The sequence below is a fragment of the Cydia pomonella genome, chromosome 11, assembly GCF_033807575.1.
Source record: "Cydia pomonella isolate Wapato2018A chromosome 11, ilCydPomo1, whole genome shotgun sequence".
In the NCBI taxonomy this organism is placed as follows: domain Eukaryota; kingdom Metazoa; phylum Arthropoda; class Insecta; order Lepidoptera; family Tortricidae; genus Cydia; species Cydia pomonella.
The window spans coordinates 7,294,722-7,318,488 of NC_084713.1; the positions used below are offsets into that span (position 1 = coordinate 7,294,722).

At 35.6% G+C, this 23,767-nt stretch overlaps 1 protein-coding gene across 2 annotated transcripts in view; it reads right to left on the minus strand.

The window, feature by feature from the left end:
• Positions 1-23,767, minus strand: part of LOC133522729 (muscarinic acetylcholine receptor DM1) — a 121,778-nt gene that overhangs the window by 42,483 nt on the left and 55,528 nt on the right. Inside the window, exons 1-2 of one of the 2 annotated variants that reach the window (XM_061858154.1) lie at positions 4,263-4,994; positions 3,018-3,811 (exon numbers count right to left, since the gene is read on the minus strand). In XM_061858154.1, the coding sequence (XP_061714138.1) occupies positions 3,018-3,742 (725 nt within the window). In that variant the 5' untranslated portion in view covers positions 3,743-3,811; positions 4,263-4,994. Of the gene's footprint in view, positions 1-3,017; positions 3,812-4,262; positions 4,995-23,767 lie in introns of those variants that run through there. The other variant, XM_061858153.1, reaches the window with a different exon arrangement.

The window sequence follows — 23,767 nt, forward strand, 5'->3', positions numbered from 1 at the left end:
GATGACATCGATGAAATTTAACAGAAATATAATGATAATGTAATGAAAAAGACATGAACAAATAAAAAAGAGACTAAAAACAGTACCTAAGTCTTTTCTAAAATAGTTATTTGTGCAACAAGAGATTAAAGTTAGTTTTTCGCTAGTGATTCTAAGTTAGAATCTTGAGCGTAGCGAGGGACTCAAAAACACGAGATGTATTTAAAATAACTTTGCACTCGGGTGACACATACAACTTTTCACCACAGTAGTGAGAACATATTAAGGGTTAAACAAATTCAACATCAAGTAAAGTTTTTATTCCTGTATTGGCCTTCACTAAATTAAAAAGCTACTTTGACTCACTCCCTGGAGTGACGAAAGTAGGCTTGTACGAGCTGCTGGGGTGAAAAAGTTATAGTAATTATTTGTTTTTAAGATAAAGGCAAACTAAAGGAAAGTTAAATTGCTACGATAACCAATCCGAAATGTTATTCTAAAAATCGTATTTTCCTGCTATGCCGTCACCAACATTACGCCCGTAAATGCGATATAATATTTAAAGCCGAATATTTAGAGAAAGAGTATTCTGTAATAAAATACATTTTTATCTTTCCTACGTAGCTAAAACATGTTAAAATGGTTTAAACTGGATCCCTTTTAAAAGGACCTTTCAGTTGACTACATTTTCGAGTCAAACCTTCAGCATTCTTTACTCGTTTTCCCTAATCGAGGGGACAATTCTATATTCGTTTAAATTAAAGGTATTTATATTATTTGGTACATTTTGTACATTATATTTGGTTTCACGTGTTCGATGGTGAGAAAATTGTGAACAATCTCAAGTGTTTTTTTATTGATTATTGTTTTTTCTGTTATTCAATGAAATATATCAATATTTTTTTAACAATTATAAAAATATCATTTTACTAGATTTGCTTTACTACAAAATAATAAATGTATTTCTCTAAATCGATCTACATTGTAACAGTAAGTAATACCAAACTGGGCGAATCCATATCATTGAGTATATTTTATCATTATCACTGAGTATATTTATCATTATCAAAATTCATTATCATTCGATTTTTGACAATAATCATTTAGTGACAAATTAAGGAAGGCATTTCTCTGAATCTGTTTAAGACCTAGTATAGTATGTAAAATATTTGCGCTGACATACTTTCAAAATGGCGGCGCGTCGGAGCACTCGAGCTTCAGTGCCCGTCTGCACCGCTTGAAAAAGTGCATAATGTCAACACATTTGTCTTGTGCACGTCTGTGGAGGATAAAGTACGAGCCATTCCTTTTACCGGTCTCGGAGAAGTGAAGATTTGTTCTGTAGAGGAAATTGCTTGTGTGATAATTGCAATTTAAAAAGTTGAAATTTTGGACCTTAATTGTCAATTAAAACAGCTGCCAAGATACAGTTTTCTATGGAACTAAGCGTAATGTGCTTAAAATAAATAGGATGATACGTTTTGTGGAGCAATTTAAGACATTTTAGATAAAAAAGTTTTTAAACAAATTATTTTACCCAGCATAAGTTATCAAATACTACCTAAATAGATATCATTATCTATCACTAACCAATTGTTTTTCTTTACGCTGTGTCTTTTACTGTGGTCTGCCAATAAAGAGTATTATATCTATCTTCTGTCTATAAATAAACCGTTGCTGATTAATTTGCGTCTTTACTTGTTGTCCTTCGCAAGTAAAATATCTATAGAGTTACATAAAACAATTCAGCCGCTACGAGTATAACAGTTACCTTTTATTTTCGTGCTGTTTTTTCTTCCTGTGCTAGAAACATATACTTCAATGTAGCTACCTACATGATGCCTTAAGTCTCTCAACCTTTAAGGCATTGAAGCTACGAAGCGTGCCTCTAAAGCTTTTATTTACGTCCAAGTTCCTACAGATTCACTATCAATCTCCATCCATCTGGACGATGGATGTTTAATCTATCGCAGAGATAAATCTACATGGACCAACCTGTCTTCAAGACAAACTGCCTCGGAAACCTTCAATCCCGTCATGCGGTCGTGCCATCTTTATCACTATAACCTATTACTTCAATGAATGAGGGAGAGAGAGCAAAATAAATTTCGATCACGAATAGACCCTTGAAAGCCTTTTGTTGTATCGAGTAGCGAGAACCCTTGATCAGTTACTTAAATAAATTCGAAAACTTTGAAACTACCGTTGTCTTTTATGGGATCTCCTTTATTCTGAGTAATGTAAATGGAAAAGTTGGTTCGTTTTCTATTTTCACTATAAATAAAGTATCTGCTGAAGTTTGTTTTCTATGACGGATTGAGTAACAACCTATAGACTATGTTTATGTGTAACTTTGTCTGTTATTTATTATTTTCTCGCGCAAAAATCTTTATTTCACCCATTATTAACTATGGGAGGATATAGTATATCTACTTATAATAAAAAAAAATCTTTATTTACTTGAAACCTAATACAAAATGTGAGGCTTACATTAAATTACAAAATAAACTTATTTTAGGTTTTTTATAATAGTACGTACTACTGAATAACACTTAAAGACAACTTATTCATTTGCTTGTGTTTGCGTGCTTCGTTTAATCTACACGAGTTGAAACGACTACTTATTCGTAATGGTTGAACTCATCCGTTTTCTGTCTTCGAAAATGTGGTCACGTATCCTCATTACGTGTCTGATTTGTTTGTTGCCTTAGTAGGATATGATGAGAAAATTGTTATTGAACGAGTATGTTCCAAAAGAGGTGCAAAACTATATGAAAACCGCGATACAATAAATATGTATAAATTCAAACGATTGCGTAGCGAAATGGCGGTGGAGTAGTTGACTTTATTATTTTTTGTGCTTGTGTTTTTGCATAACGGCGCTTGTAAATTCCGACATATGTTAGATTTTTTGACACCGAAATTATACCCTAAAAACTGTTACACAAGGTTTTCTGATTTGAAAATATTATGGGTCAAATAGCAAAATTTACATGCGCAACGACATAAAAAAATCCTTACTAAAAACTAAAACTTACCTAGAGTTAGACCTCTTAGACGAGTCGTGTTTCTTCCCACCCTGTAGATTCGGCAGATCCTTTTGCCGTTTCTTCGTCTCACGCCATATCCGATAGTACAATATGCACATCACAGTCACTGGCACGTAGAAGGCGGCTATAGCCGTCCCGAACGTGATAAACTGGTTCGTCTCTATAAACTGAATGTAACACTCATTTGGGGGCACCTTGCGTTCACCGTCTATGTACGGCCACGCGTAAATCCAGGGAGGCCACAACACTAAACTAAAACCCCACGCACTGCCTATCATGACCGTAGCTCTCCGTGTAGTCCTCTTAGCTCTATAAGTTAACGGTCGCGTCACACTAAAATATCTGTCGAAGCTTATGATGAGCAAGTTTAAAACTGACGCGTTCGATGCTAGATAATCTAACGCCAGCCACGTGTCGCATATATGCGGCCCGAGCGGCCAGTATCCGTAGATAGTGAACATCGCGAACAAAGGCATGGAGATCAGACCGACAGCGAAGTCGGCAACGGCAAGCGAGAACAAGAAATAGTTGCTAATAGTTTGTAATTGCTTGTCGATTTTGAAGCTGATCATAACCATGGAGTTGCCGGCGACGGTCAGGACAGAGAGGATGCTGGCGATGATGGCGATGATGATCTTCTGGACGAGAGAGTACGGGCTGGCGGGGACGTTGGCCAGGTCGGTGAGGTTGGCAGTGGTGTTGTCGATTAGCATGCTGTCAACTCAACGCGCCCGGGGGCCGCGCTGCGCCCCGACCAGAGCGCCGGCCGTGTGCGGGTACGCCTGCAACAAAACACAAACAATTAATGCCATAGTTATCTGTGCCTAAAGTTCGCCTTTTGTACATTAAGTTTTTCTTTTGTGCAATAAAGTTGAAATAAATAAATAAATAATATGCATAACATTTTCAAAAAATATATACTGGTATTTTATCCGTTGTAATGGCAAGAACTCTTACAATCATTATGAGTTTTCGTGCTTGTAGTGACCAAAACACATCTGTTATGGCGTTCGCCGTCAAAGCAACCTTCATTTTTTAAGCAGGTATGTTTGCTGGCTTCTGATCGTACATCGGGATCTACATGATATTTTTGCTGAAACTTAACGAATTCTGGTCTTTTAGATAATATTCCGAAACGTTAGAGATTGTTTCTTTGAACCGCGAACATCAAAAATGGAGAGATAGATACCGATATTCAGATTTAGGCAGGCAGTAAGTGTATAAGTATATTACCGAAATACAACTTTATATTCCAACTTGCATTATTGATTTGCAGCTCTGACTATTGCGCCAAACGATGTCTTATTTCACAAATATACCTAAATCACCACTCATATATATTATAAAGTGCATACTTTTGAAACACTAGGGTAAGGTCATATCCTAACTGTGTTAGTACTAGTCTTGCTTCAGAAATTGCTGCCACGCTACAGAACAGTTTCTTCAATAATGAGGACATCCTCACAACAACTACATACATATGTAGTTGTTATGATCTTGTAGCTAAATTGACCTCACTCGAGTAGGTAGGTCGGAAATTGTGGGATTGTACAGCAACGGCGAATTATATAAAAATAGATGGGTACGTAATTACCTATATCTGCACCTACAGAGGTGGGCCAAAAGAACCACGGCATGGGCGCTGCAAGACAGGCGGGGATCTGGCGGGCCCAGACGGAGATGGCGAGACGACCTGGACGCATATCTCAACGAGTTCAACAGCTGGCCGGAGATTGCTCAAAACCGAGACGAGTGGAAATCGAAGGGGGAGGCCTTTGCCCAGCAGTGAGACACCGTATAGGCTAATAATATATAATACATACCTATATCTATGTATCCTTCTGAGACCCAGAAGCAATTGATTCATTTGTAAAATGGGACCTTATATTGTTCAATAAAAGTCTCAATAAATTTTTGAATATATGCAATATGTATGTACATGTACACAGAGTCTGACGGTAAACATATGATGAGTTGAAGAGGGCAACCCCACTCTGAGGAGGAAGGCGCGTCGAACCATCTGGCGCGCCTAGCGTGAAGGGCCTTCGGGCATTTGCCGCCGGTGGGGTCGCGGATGAGTGCGCAAGCGTTCCCGTAACCCCACCAATAAGGCGGCGAGGTGACATATGGGGGGTTTTTAGTGGGTATACCGTCGGCCTCATTAGCCTGGACGGGAGTCCCACATAACCACTCGGGTCGCCCCCCGCACCCGGGTGGTATGCGTAATGCATTTTCCCCCCTAGAAAAAAAAAAAGGAGGAGGATTTTAGAGGATCGACTACCAATCTTAAATAAAAAAAAATGAGTTAAGGAATTTAAGTAAATAGAATTAATTATACAATATTACTTCTTTATTATATATTGTTAATCCTATATAAAATAATTCTCTCATGCTAAGCATGTATCTAACTTGCCCACATGTGCGACCTTCTTTAGGTCTCCAATGCAATTGAATTTTGAATCAAAATTGCACTTATCTGGTAAGTTTTGATTCGTGGGTGGCTAGAGGCTAGCGTCTCCCAAGCATCGACGTCTAGCCAACTCTATGGCTGCTGCTTGACGCAACGTTGGCGCAACTGCGCCATTTTCCGAAGCGCTGACTAGACGCCGATGCTCAAGAGACGCTAGTGCGGGGACTTTCTTTACATCTCGCTTCGAATAATGGTAATGACAAGTCTTCAAGTCTTTTTTTGTTGGGCTTCGAAAACTGATCGAAGAAATATGTTTTTACCATATTGTTAAGATATAAATGTTACATTCCTAAATAAATGTAGGTACGTACTATCGTCCACACTGTTAACTGCCCATCGGTGGACCTTATTACAAAAGGCATAAGGTCCACTGATGGACAGACAGTTACGAGTGTTGTTGTTTGTACTAAACTTCCAAAAAATGTCCCCAAAATGAAATATGATCATTATAAGGCGCGAGGGGTGTTTGCTAGTAATAATTTACAGTCATATCATAGTATCAATCAATCAATATCTTTATTGCTTACTTTTACATAGGAACATAGCTTAGGTACATAAATTGCTATACATATGGATCTATATATTTATACTTATATGGATGTGCAAGGTATAGCGAAAGCAAGCTACCTTCCGTACTAGTTTATACTGTATTACGGCAAGGTATCCTCTTCCCCTTCAGCCCGCGGTCCATGATGTCATAGTTGGACATCCCATGTGTTTGAGTGTATACAGTAAAGAAAGAAGAAAGAAATTAAAGGCAATTGCAAGGTATGACAAGGCTATGTTATAAACTTAAGTACTAGTTTTATATGCAAAAGGATTTGGATACAAAGTGTATGTGAAGTCAATGTGTGTGCTAATATGTGGTATGTGTATATGTATAAAAGCGCAAAATAGATCCTAAAGGGCGGCAAAAGTATGATGGTAATCAGACTCTAAATTTTTATAGCCTTAAAGTCTAATTTCAGATTTTACAACTACATAAAAGAAATGGCTATGCGAGTACCGATTTCACTTCGTGTACCTTTCTTACAACCAGTCAAAATATCTTCCTTTAAGTAAACCCATTTTTAAACGTATCTACAATATTCAATTACTGAGGGCTTATAACTCAAACGGGCACAAAATTGAAGTCGAAACTTTGTTTTAGACTAAAGACACTTTAAATCTTTATAACGCGTAACATAAAGGTCCTGGTACACTTGCGAGAATACTCGTCTTAAATATAGTTGTGGACTCAGTGGAGCCTGATAAAAATTATCGTTAACAAAAAAACGACTTCACAAACCAGTCTAATACCTATGCCATCATTGTGTGGTCGTCATAAGCAATTCCACATGACTGATGCTTCCCGAATATAAATGCACGAGTTCTTATGAAAAATATTCAAATCACTATATACCTCGTTTTTTTAGCATTACGAGAAGAAAAAGGATAAAGAATCTTGATATCTCTTCTTTATATTGAAAAACTCTTTTGAAAAATAAGTTACAGGAAGTATGTATTAACAATTATATAGATTTTTTTACAATATATCACACGTTTATTATGTCCAAAAATATATTTTTACACGATATAAATACTAAACTGCAAAACTTAAAACCTAGATCTATAAATAAATATTATACTAGTCTTAAAGTAAAATACTAATAACTATCCCCCTGCGGCATGGTATATAGAATTATATAGAATTTACATTCTTTTAGTTTCGTAATATTAACTATTATTTTTAAAACCTTTCAACCGAAAGACATGTCAAAATCATTTTTCTAATGCTAAAATAAACGGTGTGCTTGTCTTATTTGAAGATTTCCCTCGCTTTCTCCAGTATCCCCTGTATCTCGTCATCAGATTTAATGACAATCGTAGAAACTAGAAAGCAACCCATATCAAGCAAAAATACCGAAATCGGCCTAATAGTGTTCAAGTAACCAGTAAACATTATTATAACAGAAAATACGACGAATTGAGAATCTCCGTATATTTGCGTCCGTATGAGAAGACCTTAAGCAGAAAGGGGTTAAACAGTCTTTAAAGTTTTGAACGAATTTCGCTCGCTTCTTTAGTAGGAGTCCGTACCTAGTTAAGGGTGACTTCAAAATGGCGGCTATATTGACTTATTAAGCAAAGGGTGAAAATTTGATAAAACAACCAAAATAAAGAAATATTTTGGTATTAAATAAGCCGTATAGAGTATTTATCGTTAATAAAGATCTCTTTATATCTATACAATAGTTATCATACTTGTAAATTGACTGCAGTTTCTGTATTACGCTGATTGGGTTCAAATAATGTTTTTACAACCGCCTTGTTTTAGTTATATAAGTATGACTACCACCAGTTTGATACCGACCTATTCGCTAGCGTGTGCGTAACTTATTTTCTTTGCATCTAGCTCGTACTCGCATTTTAGTGCAAGCGTGTCAGTTAGACATTGCTAAGGCAGTCGTGGTAATGCTAATGATGCAGTAGTTGTAGCGAGCAAAATATTTGAAAAATCGTAGCGCTATTTTAGATCATAAAATGATTGGCTAAAATATGAATAGCAATCTTGAGGCCTTTCTCTAGTAACTTCAACGATTTGATACCTGATTTCTTGACTTTCACTTGATAGAAAAAAATCACGAACATAAGTCTATAAGGCACTTTAAAAATTTATAGCAATTCTTGCACAAAAGCAAAAAATATGAAAATTGCTTCTAAAAATGAGCAATTTCATTTGTGATCGAACACATCGATTCGTTTTTAATGTTAAAACTTACACAAGATAACAATTAAAAAACATGATATCCGCGATCCTGTGGGCATGCACAGCCTTCTTGCTCTCGCTTACGTTCAGTGAGAGTGAACCCCGTGGGTCTTAAAAGATAACAAATCCCTATCCTCGTAATTAACTGTAAAGAACATTACACTTTACATTTTCCATGCAACAAATGAGCATTCCATATTATTTCCTATGAGTAAGTTAAAAACTTACTTTAGTATCCTATCGTGGCATAACATATTACCGGATGTAAAGTCAAAACTTACTCGCGTACAACATAACTGCAATTAACTCTGTGGTAAAGCAACGCCTCGCCTTTTCTTATTTCTGCATGCAAATAATTTTAACTACTCTTCTCTCGGCTTAACTATTCCCTTGTTGAAGCTACGGTTATGGTAGCATAGCGGAGCGTACAGCGAGTGGCGGTCCGTGGGCAGCATATGCAAACTCTGCCCGAAATTTTACATGTGGTTGTTAGAGAAACAATGGCAGAAAAAACATGTGTTCATAGCATAAGTAAAAAAAAATTAAAACAGAATTTAAAATGACAACATATGAAGCCAACGCTGATCTTCAATTTTATTACATTGTTATCAATAGCACCTGTACTATAAGTATATTCTCGCACGAGGAAGTACACGTTCGAACAGTAACATACAGTTTACTACTACACTTGTAAAGATTATTAGATCATTTTGGTAGAAGAAATTCGGACTACCAAATGTTTCCACAAAATCTGCCAATTACAACTGATTATTTTACGCTGAAAAACGATTTAAAACAACCTTATCATTGACCAAGCGAAGTGAAAGGTCTGCGTTTTGTTGGTTGGGTTTAGTTTGGAAAAACTGCTTTCTTATGTCCTGCTGTGCTCGTAATTTTTTTTTAAGCAGATTCGATAATTATACTTATGTAGAATTCTTTGTCGATACACTTATTTGGTTTCAAAACGGTGGAGCCATGCGAGTTCGCGAGCTCTACAACTCAAAAAGCCTATTCTAGTGCTTAAATACTTTACAACGCTGCACGCTTCGCTTATTACGACGTTCGCGTTCCTAAGCCTTCATAGTCTTAACATGTTTGTTTGTGCGGCCGTATTTACAAGCCAAGTCAAATTGACATACGGACAAACCGCAAGCCTCATTTGCATAAGTTAGGTTGCTAACTGGGATTCACAGTTTACACTGGAAGTCTGTTATAATACTTATAATCTGCGGCTCAGACTGATTCTTACAAACTGGTTTTTTTTCATATATTAAAGGAATATGAAAAAAATCCTGTTCAGCTGAGAGGTCATACCCAGTAATATGTTATAAATACAATAATAAGCAATACCTAAAAACATTGCTATTGCTATGCTGCATATTTCCGTGCAAAGTGAGCCAATTTCAAAGTTTTTGAGTGTAATTTTTATATAAACAAAAATAAGTATAAACGTATCGCTGTCTTTTACTTTCTTCGTGCAATAAAAATATTTTTCCCAGAACTAACCCTAAATAGACATGTTTTTCGCCGTAGGACCCAATATTGTAATAAAACTGCTAAAGCTAATTACGAAATCTAATGATACGAGTAAAAATAAGTCTATTTCATAGTATATAATTCTCAAGTGTGTTCAATCAATAAACACATTGGGTTTTTCCAATGTTTGCCAACGTTTCCATAAATAAACAAAATGCGTGTGGTAAACAAGTTAACACAATATTAGTACACAATAAAATGAGGCTTTGTTATAGTAATAATAAGTTTATAGCTTCTTTGAGATCAAACGGCTTTGTTTCACTACATTACGATTAATCCGAGTTTCAGACTAAAATGGGTATAATTTGATTCTAGCATCCACGACTAAATTTGTACTTAATCGAGATAAACTGCATTTATTTAGTTTTAAAATGCTCAAACTTACAATACAAATAATACAACACATAAAGAAGAGGTAAACAACAGACGGTATATATACGTAAATGCCAGCTATAAGTATGGAAAAGGATACTTACTTAAGTATTTTAAAAATTTCAATACCTTTTTGAACAATTAGTCTAAAATAGTTTACACCGAGGTACATTGCGAAAAGTTTTGACTGCCATCTCAGTTAAAACTTTATCTATGCCTTACGGGAAATCTTAACTAGTTAAAACGCTTTTTCACTGAGGCGATACGGAAAACTAGTTTTTAACTAGACAAAACGCGTTTGCACTAAAAACGGGTTTTTACGGTAACAGTAACATAAAGGTAGATATATTAAATATAATTGTTTAAGATTCCATGTGCGTCGTTGCGTCATTTAGAAAAGAGTTGAAAATAATTTGAACATGTAAAAAGAGTCTCAATATAAAAATGTTTACAATTCCATGGCTTACGGATTCTGTATTAAGTAAATCCATTACCAATTTTTGATGTAAGAAAAGATTTGCGTCGGTACTGATCTATTTGTATTTCTTACTATGAGGTCGATTCTAATTTAACAATTTGTTATGGTTTCGATACGACCTCGACGATCGACTTTCACTTCATTTCGCATTCACAAATTAGCGTGTGCGATCTTCAAGGTGTCCGCGTCCGTACTTCAGTACTTCCATATAAAACATGTTTACCAAATATCACGCCAGATGGCGGTGTACCGGGGGCGGCGTTTTCTACATCGCGCTATTGAAATGTTTACACGGATTGTATATAAGGGTTTGGGATTATGAGTTATAAATTGGCTTTATTTGTGACTGGTTATTTTGAAAGTCAACCCTTCACTAGTAAAGTGCGCACTTTTTTTTTTTTTTTTTTTTTTTTTTTTTTTTTTTTTTTTTTTTTTTTTTTTTTTTTTTTTTTTTTTTTTTTTATTTGAATCAAAAGAAGATTACAAAAAGCCTTAAACTACTAATCTGCCAAACTGCAGTACAGTTTGTTGGCAGAAAAAAAACTAAATCTACCCTCCATCAACTAGTATTGTAAATATTAATAACTATAGCCGCTTTTGCATACGTATGTATATTGAAACCTTGGTATGTTAAAACTTAAACTACAGAGTGGTTATCACATACTGTTATTGATCACAGGTCATTGTATTATGTAATTCAAGCTAACATTAACATTGTACCTAAATTAAAATAACTGCTAAGTTTAAGCTAGTTATTGGTTTAGTTTAGTCGCTGTAGAACCCTTGTCAATAAATGATTTTACACATATAAGCGAAACAAGCCTGTCCATAGACCCACCACAGAACATTCCCACAGAAATTGTCGTAGTAATCTTAACTTTTTTAAATATACGTTATGCTAATAACGTTTTTAATGTGGAAAGGCTCCACACCGGGTCTGGGATCCATCTGATTAGTTACTCTTAGTAATCCTAATCCTTTTCCTTAGTAATATTGTCCACAGAAGTGACATTTTTCTTACATAAAAAAGATCTATATTACTTAGTTAAGTATATATACTTAGTGACTTAGTTAAGATAACATAAGCGAGTCAAGAATTCTGCTCGAACCTGTCCAATAGTGATTTCTTTAGCCTCTTTTTATACACAACTTTAGACACATCATGACAGGATCTAACTTGATCGGTAACATTATTTAAGATCATGGAACGAAGAAGAAGAAGAAGATGAACGAGTAACTCGTCGTATAAATAATAAGAGTGAAACCATATCGAAATGTTAACACTAAATGCTGGACTGGTAGAGAATGCCTCAAGGCATTAAGTCCGCCTATTGTACGTTATACTTGTACTTGTGCAATAAAGTTTAAATAATAATAATAATAATAATAAATCGGGCTCCGTCTCATAAATAAAGGTAAAATAATCCCAAAGCACGAAACAATCTTAATGGCATATTATCCTTTTCTAACAACAGTATTGGAACAGAAAACATAAGATAAGGAATTAGAGCTCCAAAAATAAGTAGGGATAGGAAAACATTACCATAATGGCGACATTAGTATTGTATGTACGGTATAATGGACGATGAGATCGGTTGCGGATTATTACTCATCGTAATGGAGGTTGCAATAGTTGTTGGCTTTTGTCAGACTTTGTATGTGTGTATAGGTTAATATAATCGAAATATCTTTATGTTTATTGTATAGGGACCGTGCGCGTTGGAGGCTCTGCTATCTTGTGGCCTGAATCGGAACCATAAACAAGCACATGTGCACGTCACGTGTTTTCTTGTGCATAGTAGGTTTTGCCATCTTGTGGGCTACATCAGAACAAAAAACATCACATTTACGCCTCGCGCCAAAAATCTGACGGCTCCTGTGCTGCCTCCTACAGTTCATGCACGCTCCCTATAGGTATAGTTTGTTGGGAATTGTTATTCATTCGAAAGGAAACTGTCATAAACACATTGATTTTATTGAAGTAAATACACGGACTCTCTAGAGGAACCCAAAAGATTTTAACCACACATTTCTGAGGTCAAAAGAAGGAAAAAATTATAGAAGGAGAGAAAGGATTATATGAGTTCAGGTCAACTACACGAAAACATTTTTTTTGTTTTTTTTATTCGATTTATTTAATGTATTTGTACATAACAAGTAAAATTTATTGGCAAAACTGTCCAAATCCATCAGCCAACATGAGGAAACAACAACAAACTTGCATCAACTTGGCCACTCTTGTGGCTAACGTGCAATGTCTGCAAACGATGCTATTAAGCTTAGAAATAAATTAAAACTGGAAAATTCACTGTCTTGGATGGGACTTGAACCCACGATCACTGGGTGAGACAGTAAATTTTACCACTTTTCATTTCTTTCTAAGCTTAAAATATACCTTTCTCATCAGTGTTGAAGAATAAAGAGAACCGTTACGAGCTATTGTAGTAAAAATACGTTTTTGCCAATTATGAAAGAAATAAATTATCCTAGTAAATTATTTTTGGAAATATGTATCCCGTAGGTTATAAGAAAAAACATTTTACAGTACATATGGTGCTACTTTACCGCACTAGTGCGAAAATTAGCATATTACGTTATTGTGTCGAACATTTAAAGGGCCATATGTACTGTAAAACGTTGTGCGATACATGTGCGAATAGGTAATTCGCAACTCGTGTCGATTTAAAACACTCTCTTCTATCGTGTTTTAATTTATCGCCACTCGTTTCGAATTTCCTATTTTTCGCACTTGTATCGTAATGTACTATTTCAATCGCATTACTTCGCGAGACTAGATTTCCAATACCTTTATCCTTTTATTTTATCCTTTTCTGGCCCACTCTGATCCGATCTCATTAGGCGAACCGATTCAAAGCTTGGATTATCCTGACTGCATAATAGTGAATGCGTCAAGTTCTAGACTTCGGCTTGGAACGTAATAATGAAAATATAAGTACATAATAAAATTACAGATTCCGTATTCTTATTTCGTATTTTGATCTAACTGTTAATGAATGGTCTTCATTTCTAGGGTACTGTAATTGGTAATGTAATTAAGGAGTTTTAGTGTATTTGTATTGATTTTAACAAGCCGTTTCTGAACATAATTTTATCTAAACGCGGATCATACGCGAAAACAACGCAATGACTTCCTTCTTATCACGTGGCGTTGTGTGTTTGCGACGAACATCACAAACACGACACTTCGGGTGCCAACAAAAAAAAGGGAATATAGACGGTAAACGTAAATGTTTGCCTTATTTGCGACATTTAATCTGTGAGTGTGACCAAAAACCGACGAGCAGGCGGATAGAGTCAAACCAAGATAAGCTGGCAGCGAATTTGATAGCACAGACGGTGCACGGGTTATTTTAATCGTTAAACTTCTATGTAATTATGACGTTTACTTGACACTTGCACCATTTGGGCTATCAAAATCGCTGCCAACTGTGTCTAACTACGCGTGGTTGGCTTATTCGAGCAAATACGGCAAGCAAATACCCAAATACAGACGAATAAATCCTTCTCATATGTTTTTTTTTTTGGCCGAATAAAGCAACCATACGAACGAGCAACACAGTATAAATATGGAAGTTCTTACTGCACAGTACAGACAGGTAACATTTTAGAAACCAACATATTTGCACCAATATTAAGGAACAAAAATACCCGACACGGACGGAACGACCCAATTCCGTCAAGGTCTTAATAAATTTCATTTTACTGGCTCAAGAGATATTTTGTGCATCATTCTCTCGGGGTAATGTTTTAACCAAGTTTTATGAATCTCAAGGCTGTAAAAGTGTCATAAAAGCAGTATTCATATTTATGTCAGCTTTTTAAATTGTACTTTTTGCGGCTATATTTATATCGTAAAGCCTTATGACAATGTCTTTGAAAGGAAAAATATTGACATAGTGGTTGCTAACATTAACTTAAGGAGCACATAGATTTGAAAAACGATTTCAATTATGCTTGCAGAGGTACGACTGTTAGAAATAGGTTAAATCGATTTGCAAGTCTTGCAAGATTTTATTACATTGTTAGAAGTGAAATTTATATTAATGTGTTCAAATAAGCTAAAAATCAGCGGCGGGCCTTATTTATTGAATTACAAGCTTTTTTTATTTGCAATGTACCTAAGTATGTAACTGTGTATGTTTGTACGGGTCAAATCTTGCAAGTTAAATTTGACCCACTTCCCGGTTTCCGATGAAGCTGAAAATTTGCATACATATGTAAGTCGGGTAACAATGCAATATTATGGTACCATCAAGCTGATCTAATGATGGAGACAGGAGTTGGCCATGGGAAATCTGTGATAAAGCAACGCAACCTAATTTTGTTTGGGGTTTAGTTGCCTGCGGAAAGAAATGTACAGTCAGCGATAAAAGCTTGTACCAAAAATTATTATTTTGCCCAAAAACTTACTATATATCCATCGGGCATGCTGGAATTTATTTGGGTAGATTTTTTTATTGTCACATTATAGACAAAGCCACTGAAATCAAGATCTATGAGTGATCCGCCACTGCTAAGTACGTAATTCTAATTAGCACGATAATAAATGTAGCAATATGACCTCGCATAATACGAGTATGTTAAAGTGATGCGTGCATGAGTGTTAATATTATGTTGGTACCATACTGTTGAATCCTCAATGTGCCCCCTTGTCATAAGGGTCTCATATACCTGAGTTCAAATTACGCTGACGTGGCGTTTTTGCACCGTTTCCCTCATCGTGATGGACGCTTAATTTCGGTATACCCTGTCGCGTTTTCAGGTAAAATATACAATGTCGGCTGTTTCTGATTGAATTTTAATGGCAGTATCACCCTTTTGACTATTTACCACTAATAAGTAATTACTATTTTCATGAAAGCGACACATTATCTTGTCAGATGTAAGAAAGATCCATATAAGGATGCACCCATAGACAAGTTAAATTTGAGCCCCACTTTCTTAAAAGTCGAAACATTTTAATAGTAGAATGTCAACCATGGAATGAAAGGCAATCATTTCTGCCAAGGTAGTTTAGCGCCAATAGTCCGAGGCAGAAATTATGCCTTTCCCTCGAGTTAAACACTCTACTACTCGTATTAATTCCGAATACGAGGAAAGTAAAATAAATGTGTTTTTTAAACATGAGTAAGTTTAATTTTTATAGCATTTCTTGAGGGTACTTTCAATTAACCATTTAAGTAAAAGTATCGTTATTTATGGAATGGGGTGTTAAATATTAGAACCCCTAGTGTAAATTTATTCGATAGCGTAACGTGACGTACGCGTTTGCGTTAAGCCTCATTTTGTATAGGATTTATAAACAGCGCGCCAAGCGGGACGTTTTGGAAACTCAAAATGCCATACAAAATTAGACTTAACGCAAACGCGTACGTCACATCACGCTATCGAATAAATTTACACTAGGGGTACAGAATGGAAATTGTATAACAAATCCTTTTAAAACCAAATTTCAATTGCTTATTGTAAAAAAATCGTACTTGGAAAGTAAAATGCTCTAATGCAGAAACGTATCACTTTATGCACACTTTTTAGAACAACAATGACCTGCTTTCCAAGCATGAGGAATGAAAAGGTAGTTTGTTGTTCTGAACGGTATCGAATCATAATAATTAAAAACCGTAGCCGCAGTGGTAGCAGTGCTACGACGTACTCGTAGCACACTGTCGCGGCACCTAAGGTCTATATCTATAGACATTGAGCGACGGCCGGATTCGAACTTTAAGATACGTTAAATATTAGGTCTAGACAGGATATGGATCGGATATGTCAGTGTCAAAGTGATGTTTCTTCAAACAAAAACGTAACTTTTGACACTGACATATCCAATCGATATCGTATTTTTAGGAAATTTTTGACGTATCTTAAAGTTCGAATAGCGCCGTCAGACACGTACCGTGCTTTGTTTTACTATAGAATTGTCTGTGGGCGTCTGCGCGGCTGTATAACGATAGACATGAATACGAGTACGGTAATAAATACTGTATAGAAGAATATTATTTAGAATTTTTAGAAGCAATTTTCTTATTTTTAGCCTTTGTGCATAAATTGTCACCAATTTTTTAAATGCGTTTTTACATATGTTCGTGTTTTTTTTATTCGAGCGAAATTCAAAAATCAGGATTTGAATCGATGTAGTCCCTTGAGAAAATCCTCAAGATTGCTAGTTAAATTTTTAGCAACCGATTGCGATCTATTAGCTCTGAACTTATAGATGTGTTCTATATATTTAAGTATTTATCTTTATCCATCTATTATAAAATACAGGGTGTATCAAAAACATTGGGGAAAATCGACAATTTTTTTTTTTGTTGTCGTATGAGAGTAGGCAGACTTTTTTATAAATTAATAAACATATTAGGACTTAGGACATTATTGCTCAAATTGACTAAGACCCTCAGTAAGCTCAAGGCTTAAGTATGTTGTGGATACTCAAACAACGATATATATAATATATAAATACTTAAATACATAGTAAACACCCAAGACTCAGGAACAAATATCTGTGCTGATCACACAAATAAATGCCCTTACAAGGATTTAAGCCCGTGACCATCGGCTTCATAGGCAGGGTCACTACCCACTAGGCCAGACAGGTCGACTTGGACGACCATACAAAAAAAAAATTACGTCAAATTTTTTTACTTCTACTTTGACCTAATCAGAATACGATACCATATGCCCTTAAACGGATTCCCACTATTTTGTGTTACATTCTATATTGTCGCTTAGTACCCACAACATAAGCCTTATTGAGTTTACTGTGGGGCTAGGTCAATTTGTGTATAATAGCCCCATCATATTTATTTACCTATAATTGCAGCTGACTGTACAACAAGTCTTTAAAGGGGCCCACTGATTACCAGTTCGCCGGACAATATCGGCCTGTCAGTTATACGCGATTGTCAGCTTTTGCGAATAACTGTACCCCTAGTGTAAATAAATTCGATTTTGAAACGTGACGTACGCATTTGCGTTTAGTCTCATTTTGTATTGGATTTAGAAAGAGCGCGCCAAGCGGGACGTTTTGGAAACTCAAAATTCTATACAAAATGAGACTTAACACAAACGCGTTCGTCACGTTATGATGTCGATAAAATTTACACAAGGGCACAGATATCGTCCGGCGAACTGGTAATAAGTAGGCAGGCCCCTTTACGATTTCAATCCGCGCCTACACGCTGCGATTAGAGAATGCTCCAGGTACTGAGTTTGTATGGCGAGAACCGGGAATTCTCGGTTTTGTTCTGTATTTGTGTAGAAAACCAGTACTTAGAGCTCTCCCTAGCCGCGATCCCTTGCTACGTCGCCTTGCGGGCATTTCAGCGTCATTCCCATCGCTTATCAAGTTATCAATCGCATAATTAAACAAAATAATCCAAATATATTCCAATTTAACCAGCTTTCATGATTCATTTGAAGACAAGTCACATTTCCTGAAAGTGTCTAATTTGAACCTTAAATCGGAATGCTAAAGTTGATATTATATTGACGCGTATGTAGTCGATAAATCGTACTATGCCTAGAAAGGGGCTAAGGAACAATTTCTGATTGAAATAAATTACGTACTCGGTAAGAAAAATGGCTAGACTGATCACGAAAACAAAAAAGTCATTGCACAAAATTTTATCAATCAAATACTTCTCCGAGCAAAACATTTTTTTTACATTTTAAAGGATTTTTTTAAATCCCCGATATATAACCCGAGGCCTATGATACGGTAAATGTCGCTATGCGCCTCCCTAAGGCGTGTAAACAAAGGGGAAGGAATAGAGAAATTCGCACGCTTCTGGTGGGCTTCGGTAGTTCAGTTGGTTGAGAGCGATTGGACCAATATGTTCCGAAAGGTCGCGGGTGCGAGTCTTGCCCACAGGGGTGAATTTTTACTCTTTTTCTTTGATATAAAAATGTCATTGCAATCCTTGATATGATAACTTGATAACGTATAGTTAAATTTGACAAGAGTCGTTTGTCAGTGGAGCATAGGCAGAAAGAATCATACCTGTTTTTTTCTAAATAACTTTATTATTCTACTACTATTACTGTCAATACTTTGAATATAGTTATTGAGATTGAACTAAAAAGGTTTTTTTAATTCGCAACTGGTACAGCGCTAATATAACCTCGATTTTGTCCAATGTTCTCAATAAAAAACATTTTTTTACCTTAAGTCATGTGGTTCCTTCGTAAGAATTTCAAAATTGGAACAAACGTGTCCTTAATTGAGAACATTCGGCAGGATCCTAAAAATCCTTTAAATGCTTGAGCAGGGCATGTTATGGAAGAGATTGAAATATTGAGAAGTAGTAGTGAATTTGGTTATATTTGCTTAAACATGAGGTTTTAAAAGTATTGTCAATACTTTTAAAACCTCATGTAATAACATGACAAATAATTTCAAGGTCATTATACATTTGTCCGCTCTAGAGGTCGATTCTCCGCCGCAATAAGAACATACGCTCCGGAATCTGATATTACCAGCATGCCGACCTCGGCTGTTCATAATTAAAGCCGGAACTGGCCTTTGGAATTATAGCAGGTAGGTTTCGGTTAGAATTTGTTAGCCATTTGTGGTGCAAAATGCTTAGCTTCACTAAACATTAGTAAATAATTCAATGCGGCTTAATTGATTATGCGGTTTCATCAACAACTTTGGATAGGCGGTGTTAAAATCAATTTTATCCGTTGGCGTGAAAAAGTAATTCGAATGACTTATGGAGTAATTGGATTATTGGCGATGTTTGAAACAATTGAATTGTAGCAACCTTTGCCTGTTTTAATTTTAATAGAAGCACTCTCCCCAAAATAACATACAGGCCAATTCTAACGTTCACTGGCATCATTCCGATATAATAGAATGATATTGGAATCATATCAATTAGCTTAGCTGTCATTCGCATTCGCATATTGGTTTGATGTCAGGGCACGTTCAAATTGGCCTGGTAGTTTCATACGACAAATACTATTATAACCACAATCACGACTATCGATTAATATACTGTCAACACCATAATAATGCCGCATTTTGTGCTTGAAAGGAAATATATTAGCTCTCGTTTTACTATTCCTTGTGTAGATATATTTAATTCCCAGGGTTCTGTCCTTACTCAGTCCAGATTTACCCGGTAGTAAATAATCTAGACATAATGGATTTGATCAGTAATGGAATCTGTATTCCTCGAGACGCCGAAAATCCACACCTAACTAGACTGTCTTAGTAGTTGAATATATTTTTCATATCTCATGCTCTGAAAGTGGATTATTATTTATCTATAAAATGTGCAGAAAGTGATACTTTACTTCCCACGTCCTTTTTTTGCATTTTTTAAAGCAATTTAAATATTTTATTTAATGGATTTATTGACAACTTCCATTCTGATATTTAACTGCCCATTCCATAAATAACGATACATATTACCTAAATTGTGAATTACAAGTACCCTCAAGAAATGCTACAATAGTTTATACATTTTCATGTATAGTTAAAGTTAATAAAATAATAATAGGTACCTCACTAAATGTTGAACTTTGAAATCAGTATTGCTTGCAATACTAACGAACCTATTCTATGTTTAAACACAAGTTGGGATCTTCAATTTGGGATTGGGAAATTTTAACAATAAAGGTGCGCAGTATTTTCTATTAGTACCATATAAAGTTATATAAAACAAAGAATTGTCCGCGCCCAGACTATTCACAGGGTGTCATGGTTCGACCGCCATGGGAGTTGTCCCCAAACTAGGTCAAGTTTATAGGGCGGCCTTGATCTGATTTGCATGGCATGTGTTACGTCTTCTGATTGTTTTTATTTGAATTACATAATATATTAATGTAATATTTTATTAAACCATATTTACGTCTATAATATCCTTACTACATTTCTCTAGCAGCTCCCTGGTAATTTCCTCCCTTTCTGGATACGCTACTGTATCTATTAAAATGTTACGCGCATAATTTTTGACATATTTTCGTGATTCAGCTAACTGCAGTTTTTATTCGGCGTAACTGTGCCGTTAACTCTCTTAAACATATTCACTGCCAGCAACCGCTGTAGGGACTCCGTCCGTAGGCGCTTTTTGCTACAGATGGGGTTTCCTGTGTTATCGGCTACGAACGTAGCGCGTAGCGCGCTGGCAGTGAACGTGTTCAATAACCTTTATTTATCCCTAGCGCTAAAATACTAGAAAACATTCATTATAATAAAATTGGTCCGGTAGTTCAGCCGTAAAAGGTAAATACCTTAATACCACAGACCTACTTTTGGATTTATAATTTTAGTATGGGTATTCAACAGCTACAACAGGGGCTTATCAAAGAATGTGGCATAGACCACAAGAATGAGGTATAGATTGTCCCACAATGAAATATAAAAATAAAACCCCTCAGCGATCAGCAGAGCGTGGCTGGCGCGCCCCGGCGATCAAAGCAATGCCGATTGGGCGTTTTTACGCCCGAAATAGACGAGCGAAAACCATTTAAAAAACGCTTTACAAAATGAGAAGAATTTAAAAATGCTGGAGTCTTTTCAAATACAATGCTGCAAAAAAATGTTGCGTGTGTTAGCTGAAAGCTTTACGTAAAAATGTTAATGTATTTGCGTTGCGTTTGCGTAATTGAATGACAGATAATTGAAAATAAGAACAAAGAATTTATTCCCTTTCAGATAAGGTACTAGTGAAATGCTATTTTTGATCTATTTTATTGATAGATAGTTAAAACGTTTGTTCTAACATTACATTGATACGCGAGAGTAAATGCTATATTGCTACACCAATTTGTCGCTACAGATTGTCGTAGCACATTCGTAGCCACGCAGCGATAGGGTTAATTTTAAGATTAATAACCTTCTAGCAGTATATGCAGATTTTAAAATTTGCTATGGCTTTTATATTTATATGATACGATCGCACGCGAAATGCACTGCGAATCGTATCAAGGTCGTCGCATAACAATATCAAAATAAAGAGGATGGATGTGGGCTGTAATCGGGAATAATAAATAAAAGGGATGTTTACCTTCAGTATTAATGGTTTATTACAAACACTTACTCGTAATAGTTACCTAAAATCACAACTATACATACAACCAACCAATATGAACTAAGAACTGAAGTAAGTGAATGACAATTTCTTTAGAAGTAAATTTTAGAATATGAAAAATCATAGCCAAATAAGCCAGATGCTGCATTCTACAAATAGATGCAGATGCGGACACCAAACTTCTAAAAACAAATACGATATAATTTTCACTTTTCCAAGTACCAAATTTCTCCCATATTTACACACAATTCTCGAGTTAAACAGCGATTACAGAGGTGCTACAAACAAGTGATCCATCACTTTAGACGACTGTCAGCCCGTGGCCGGTGAGGTCATCCATCCATCACTGGCTCCATGAATAGAAAGTTGAGATATATATTCGCATCGGGCCACTTAATTTTTTTGTTGGTTTGCTAGTCCCGTTGACGCCTAAAAGAGCTTCGTTTTACACCCTTGAATTGGATTGGACCATAGATATAAGAAGTAAGGAGATTTATAACGAAGCATAATTTCAACGAGTCTCGCTGTCTCCAACTGTCCCCCACCACATCATTAAAGGCGTGGCCAGACAACCAACTCACGCGCTGTGATTGGCCAAACCGCGCGGTGTAGGAGCCTAGAGCGGCGGCACTAGAGTGAGGACAATTCGATAGAGCTATCGATATTTTACATGTTCTGAAAATGACCTAATAGTTTTGACATTTTTGTTTTAAGTAATAATTGCCATAGACTTAATTGTAATTCCTTTAAATTTTTGACCTTATTTACGAGCTAAGAATTGTAAGGTACGTGTAAGGTATATTAGTTGAGCCATAAGTTCTCTCACAAAGGTTTTTACTGATAAAATGTAATACAAAGCCTTTAATTTTAAAAAGAAAACATGTACCATGATGCGAAAGCTTGTTTATGCTTAACTAATCAAATTGGTTTAAATTTTAGTCATTATTTGATGTAATGTTTGTTTAAATTGTTTACTTTCGGATTGTCGTTAGACACGAGCGCTTCATTAAAAAAATAGTTTCAGTTTATTATAGCATATTTCGTCACCAATTGACAGCAATTCCAGCATGTTATATAGTAAGTATAATGCACCATTAAATAAGCTTTTATATCATATGTACGAATAATAAGGAAACAGTAATCATAATTATCAGTAAAAATCTTTCTGATAGAACTTTTGGATCGACTAAGTATACAATATACTATTATTTTAAACATATTTATATTCTATCTGTAACTGTAACTGGAAACATTTTTCTTGAAAATGATCCGAACAAATAACACTTTTCTCGCTCGTAAACCAGTCAGGGCCCTCTTCCTGTAGCATCTATTAATTTTTCGTTAATACTGGGATTTTTCGGGAAACTGAAAAAAATTGCAATCATGAACATATTTCTTTTTTGACTTACTGTAAACTGTACCTCTGTAAATTCCATTCACCACCGTTTCTTTTTCAATTGTTTACTCTAAATAATTGTATATTAATATTTTCAATTGTAGTATTGTTTTTTTTTTTACTTGTAAACCGTATTATCCACCACAGGACAGGCTATGCCTAGTGTGGGGGCCAGCATAAATGTAATACTGTTATTATTTTATTTCTGAAATAAAACATTTGTACATTTGTACAATTGTACCTACTTAATTAAATCAGTTTATTTTTTGGCTTACCTTTTCGATTTTTAATCCAAATTAATAAGTATTAAATTAAACATTAGGTGCATATAAAATAATTGTAAAATTTTACTTGAAAAATAATTACTTTCGTATGAAAGTAATTATTTTTAATGTGTGTATACACTATATCCAAACATTTTTATCGATAACGCTCAAAGATATGCACGAGCACCACTCTACTTCGCGGCGTCATTGAAAGGAGCGGTTGGCGGTCGTACCAAGAAACAATAATGTCCCTGTGAATATCGTTAGCGGTTTAATGCATTGCGCCGTTGCTAAGGACACTACAAATAGTTTTCCATGCCAAAGCGTCAATGTAGAATGCATAGACAAATTGCCACGCGTTTGTATGACAACATGGTCTGACTCAGAAAAATCATATGTCACTGGATTTAT